The sequence below is a fragment of the Meleagris gallopavo genome, chromosome 11 (genome assembly GCF_000146605.3).
Source record: "Meleagris gallopavo isolate NT-WF06-2002-E0010 breed Aviagen turkey brand Nicholas breeding stock chromosome 11, Turkey_5.1, whole genome shotgun sequence".
Classification (NCBI taxonomy): Eukaryota; Metazoa; Chordata; class Aves; order Galliformes; family Phasianidae; genus Meleagris; species Meleagris gallopavo.
This window is the reverse complement of record NC_015021.2, coordinates 6,006,007-6,011,879: the sequence shown is the minus strand read 5'-3', so window position 1 is coordinate 6,011,879 and position 5,873 is coordinate 6,006,007. Positions and strand designations below refer to the sequence as shown.

Sequence of the window (5,873 nt, the reverse complement as noted above, 5' to 3'; positions counted from 1 at the left end):
GGGCTGGCGGGGCCGGAAAGCAGGGTGCTCCAATCCTGGCAGCGACGGGGCTCAGTGAAGCTTAGGGAGGAATCGAAAAAAAAAAAAAACAGGGAGGAAAAGAGGTTAAGTTAAGCACGAGTGACAGCGGAAAGTTGATGGGGTTGTAGCTGGTGTTTGCAGCAATAACTAAATGTACGTATATATCGTAGACCTATCAATCTATTTATTCTGTGTTATCAAAGACTGAAGCGATGAAGCATAACGTCTCTGTGATTGCATTGAGTTGCGCTGGCTCATCAGCATGGCACTTTGGCCGTGTCAAAATACAGAATGCATGGTTACCTTGGATGCAGAGACAATCTGATTAGCTCTCCATGTGCATTCAGTCATTAGCTTTGCTCAGAACTGCTTGTAGTTTGTTTGTTTTTATTCCCCTCCTCCTCACCCCCTTTCTTTTTACCTTGTTCATGCCTTGAGTCCCTTGCACAGGATAAAGACTTATATAGGCTTTAAAAAAACAACTTTATTGCCGTTGTGCTATATATATTGCTAAAGTAAATGGGAGAAGAAGTGCTGGCTGTATTTCCTTATTTTCTTCATGGAAAACTGCAGCTGGATTCCCTCTCATAGTCTTAAGGACTCATTTTCAGGAAAGGTTTTGAGTTTTCATAGCAAATTTTCACTGGAAGCATTGCATCTGAATCAGAGAGAGAGAGAAAGAGAAAATTGCTGCTGCCATGGAAACATCCCAGAAAAGAAAATTTATTGTTTTGTCTGTTTTCCAGGGAACTTATGTCAGTCTGCATTGCCTTTGTTCGTGTTAAATTGTAAAGTAAATCCTTTCCTTTTGTAATGAGAAACTTGTATATTTGCTCAACAGAGATTGATTTTTACTGTTTCTTGGGTTCTAGTAGAGAAGAAATAATACACTCCCATCTATGCAAGCTTCACAATTATGCATCTGTAGACCAAACATTTCAGCATATTGTCCTTAGAGAGAGACATAAGAATGTTTTACTCTTTATTCTAACAGTACTCTAAAACATCTTCTGTTTTCTCAAAAATTTGAAACTGAAACCTGAAAGACTTGGGGAAGAGTCCCTTACTCCCAAATAAAGCAGTATATTTAATGACATTTTACGATGTGAACTTAAAGCTTTTAAAAGAATAATTTCCAGCTCCATTTGACAAAGGTTCTGAATATCATCTACCAATAAATTAGAATTGAAGATTGATCTAAAGACAAATGTACTCCAAGTATCTACAGTAGTACCAATGCTTTGTTATTCCAGCAAAGAAAATATTCCTCTGAACAACATCCTCATGGAGCAGTAAACAAAACTTCACTGGATTACATGCCTTTGAGATTTAATTGGGTGCTGCTGACTCTAACAATGGATGGAGCAATATATAACTGTGTGCAATAAAGGAGGTTGCTCTCCTGGGCTCTCTTAATGGGATGTGCCTGGTAGATAATTACGGGACAACTCTCCCTTCTTCCCTTCCTCAGAAAACACAGAGTTTCTCTTTTTTTTTTATCAAACTTGCTCTTACAGGGAAAAAAAAAAAATCATTTATTTACTACAGTAGACAATATGTAGATAACATTTTCCTTGTTATTTTTCTATTTCTGCTCTCTTCTTGCCCTGGGACATATTTGTTTATATATAGAATAGTGCCTTTTCTACGACACAATATGTGTTGTCTTTGATTCAGGGCAAACACATACCTAGGGGGCACACCTTTCCACTCAGCTGTTCTGAATTAATTCTTTACAAAATCAATTCTCAAATGTACACAGACTTGAGTATTCATAAATGTTTGGGGAAATGGCTTGCTCTTCTGGCTGCTAGCTTGCTCAGGCATGCTGAGTAAAAAAAATGGCTCTCAACTGATGTTATTTTAATTATTCAGTTAAGTCACGTTATGTTAGGCATAAAAGCAGTGGAAAAATATACAAGTGAGCTGAAATGAGCATACTCATATTCACTTTCTACTTACAGTAGTGGATAAACAATGGTATACATAGCTCTCCATCAGTCTGACATGAATCATGAAGTTCTCGACAGGATGGTTTCACCAAGCCAAAAACAAAGGAGCCCAAACAGGTCCATTAAGCAAAGTGGTTTCTATGTTTACCATTTATTTCTCATTATTGTACTTAGTTTATTAATGTAACTGCATCAGGAAAGAGTCTCATTTGTCTCACTGCTCCAGTGTATGAGCTCCTGAGCATCTCCTAGGAAATAAGTGACTGCAATTTTTCACTTCACAGTGCAGTGTGTGCTCACCTCGCTGCAGGACTGGACTTGTGCAGCTTTAGCCTCATATGCAGCAATGACGTAACTTTGTTAATCTAATCCATATTATAAATATATATACACAATATAAATAAAATGCATATTTTTCCCAAGTATGTTCTTTTAAACAGTTTATTACTGGCTGTGACAAACTGGACATGCTGATTAGATGTGGGTTTCTACTGCTATATTCTATAGTTATGCCAATGGCAAGCTTCTGTTTGTCCTGGGACCTGTTTCAACAAATGAATGAATGAACAAAATCAACACTCAGAACCTATACTTGAGTCAATTTCCAAAACTATTTTGGAAAATTTCAGTAACATTATATTGTACTTGTAGGGTAAATTATAGCTTCTCTTTCATATAGGGGATTACTTTTCATGCATCACTCAGAGAGCCTCTTAACTAAAATACAATTGCAATACAAATAATATATATTTTTTTATGAAATAGCACAAAGGAAAGTAATAGCACTAAGAGTAATGACAGAAATAAACTGCAAGTCATTTTATATGCCACATTCTCCACTTTATTACATTAATTTTATTGCAGTATGGCACCATTAAAAGGCATTACTCATTCAGAAAATGAGATGCCCTATGGAACAATCACAGAAAATACTACTATATGCAGTCTTAATATTAATATCTTGAGCTGTATTTTAATGTGGATATACTGGCTTTACTGTTTGAAGCTTTCATTTTAATGATCAAAATGTATCTAGAATATTCTATGAGCATTCATTGAGCTATATAGGATTTTGATTTTATATTTCAGATCTGCCATTGCAAAAACTGGTTTTTGTAAAGAAAACTGCACGTACAGATATTTCTAGCACTGCAAATCAGTATTTTACACTTAACTGAGGGATCATAGGAAAGAATCAGAAAATCTCAAAACAAATTTCATCAAAATACACGTCCTACATTTATACTGATATTCTTCATAATGCATTTCAGTTTAAAACAGCAGTCTCTGTTTTTGCTTCTCAGATTGCTAAGTTTGCCTCCATATATTAACCCTCTATTTTTTTTTTTTCTTTATTTCAAGGAAGTATGCTAAATATGGCAGAAACTAAAACCATCCAGCTTGGAGCAGTCTGTGCTGTCACCTTTTTCTTCGTTCTAATCTGTTGGGCTGATGCAGCTTCATTCCAGCAGTATCAGCTGCTTCAAAAAGACCCAGACTATGTAATGAAAAACTTACAGAGGCTCCCGAATCCTGATATGATCAAAGCTTTGGAATACATAGAAGATCTTCGCAAGCAAGCTAGCAAGGGAGAAAGCATCCCTGATTACAACTCCTTTCAAAGTGTCCCATATGTCCTGCAACAGAAAGAAAACAAAGACCAGGTTCACCTACCAGAAAATATAAGGGATTCTTTGACTGAAGATGAGTCTCAGTGGGTCAAGGTTATGTTGGAAGCCTTGCGGCAAGCTGAGAAGGAGTCAAAAGCTGGCACAAAGGAAAATAAACTTTATGGTCTGAGCTCGGATAACAGCTTTCCAGCTGGAGTAACTGATGATTATGAGGCTTACAAGTGGCCTGAGAGGTGGCAAAAATATCTCAAAATGCCTCTTGGTCACTATGAAGACAGTTCAAGAGACAGTCCTTTCAAGCGTACTAATGAAATAGTGGAGGAGCAATACACACCCCAAAGTCTTGCTACACTGGAATCAGTGTTTCAGGAGTTGGGGAAGATGGCAGGACCTAGCAATCACAAGAAGGAGAGGCTGGATGAAGACCAGAAATTGTATGCAGATGATGAAGATGATGTGTATAAGGTAAATAACATTGCCTACGAAGATGTGGTTGGAGGAGAAGACTGGAATCCCATAGAAGAAAAAGTGGAAAGCCAAACCCAGGAAGAGATAAAAGATAGCAAAGAGGAAATTGACAAACATGAAGAGGAAGTTGATGATGAAATGAAGAGGTCAGGGAAACTCAGCTTCCTTGAGGATGAAATGAGAAGAGATAATAAAGATCAAATGTCAGAGAATGTTTCAAAGTTAATGAATTATTACCTGAAGAGGCTGATGGGCAGTGCTGGAAACAGGAAACTAAGGACTGGAGGAGAGCTTGAGGAGAAAAGAGCAGCCACAATTTTGGACAAGCAACTTAACCCTCAGTCTATAGCTCAGTTAATAGAAATGTCAAGGAATTTACAAATTCCTCCGGAGGATTTAATAGATATGTTGAAAGCTGGGGAGAAAAACAGCTTCAGAGTGAAAGGTTGGAAGCTGAGCAGGAAGCAGAATTCCCAGAAGACCTCGATGAGATCACTGAAACTAATCTAGGACAGAGTGACATATTTAAAAATAATGTAAACTCTAAAAGTGGGTACATGAAGCAGCCTCTCAGTGCAATTCCAGAAAATCTACCTGAAGACCTCAATATTGAAGACATTGTCAGCCTTCTGGGAACTGGCAATTTAGGTAATCAGAATCCCTCCTACTTACTAAATCGTCTTAATCAAGAAAACGATTTGCCAAGAATGCCTTACATTCCCAGAAGACTGAAAGGACGCCCAGTTCCCAAATCTGCGTGGATTAACGATTTGGAAAGGCGACAAATGGAGTATGAGAAACTGGATGAGAAGGATGAAGAGCTGGCTGATTACTTGGCAAAGATGCTGGCAAAATATCCCGAAGTTATCAATGCGAACCAGATGAAAAGAGTTCCCGTTCCAGCTTCTGAAAGCGACTTGCAGGAAGACGAGAGGCTGGAGCAGGCCATCAGAGAGCACCTGAGCCAGCTGGGACCACAGGAGGCTGCGAGACTGGCTTCGCTCAGCAAAAGGCTCTCCATGGCGGGGGACACCGATGACACGCAAAACAGGCAGTATCTGGATGAGGATATGCTGGCAAAGGTGCTGGAGTATCTAAAACAGGAGAAATCAGAGCTTGAAAGAGATCACATTACTAAACGGGCAATGGAAAATATGTAATTGTTCTCCAAATATGATTTCTCTCCCACGTGTTGACTTCTATCCCAATTCAGTTGTGATTTACTCCCTCTCTCCCACTACACAACTTCTGGTCAACTACTTTCCATTGAACAGTCTGCATATCTTTCTCAGAGCTGTTATCTTGTTTATTGATATACTTATGTATGTTATAAATTATGGGGCAAATAACAAATTGCTTCAAGTGTTTTAAGAAACAATTTAATGAAATCAAGTAAAACTATAATATATAAACAAATGACCTTTGCATTGTTAATAAAACATGATAACTGAAGAGTGACAATTATCATTTGAAATTTTTAAGATTAATTGGATTATTTTGTTACTGTCTGTAGTGTTTTTTGTGGAGTATCGAATAAAAAAAATAAAGCATTATATATATAGTTTTATTTACAAGGCTTTTTCTATTCAGTGTTTTACTGTTAATGAATAAATTATTTCTGGACAACAGACTGTGTTTCTTTCTAGGAGTTGATAAAGTCATAGAAATTAGAAACTGAAACATATTTTACTTCCCCAATTTTTTTCCCGAGGTCTGCTATTTTACCAAGTATTAATTAAGTGGCATAATTCTTCTCTTCTGGGTTGTAATACCACTGATTGGCATTATCTTCTAGGCATTG

At 37.5% G+C, this 5,873-nt stretch overlaps 1 protein-coding gene across 1 annotated transcript; it reads left to right on the top strand.

Annotated features, from left to right (window-relative positions):
• The first annotated feature begins 2,804 nt into the window (after positions 1 to 2,804).
• Positions 2,805 to 5,625, top strand: SCG2 (secretogranin II). Its single transcript, XM_003209055.4, is given in 2 exon segments — positions 2,805 to 4,519; positions 4,522 to 5,625. Coding segments are annotated over 2 exon segments (1,890 nt in total). The 5' UTR covers positions 2,805 to 3,340; the 3' UTR covers positions 5,233 to 5,625.
• The last annotated feature ends 248 nt before the right edge of the window (positions 5,626 to 5,873 follow it).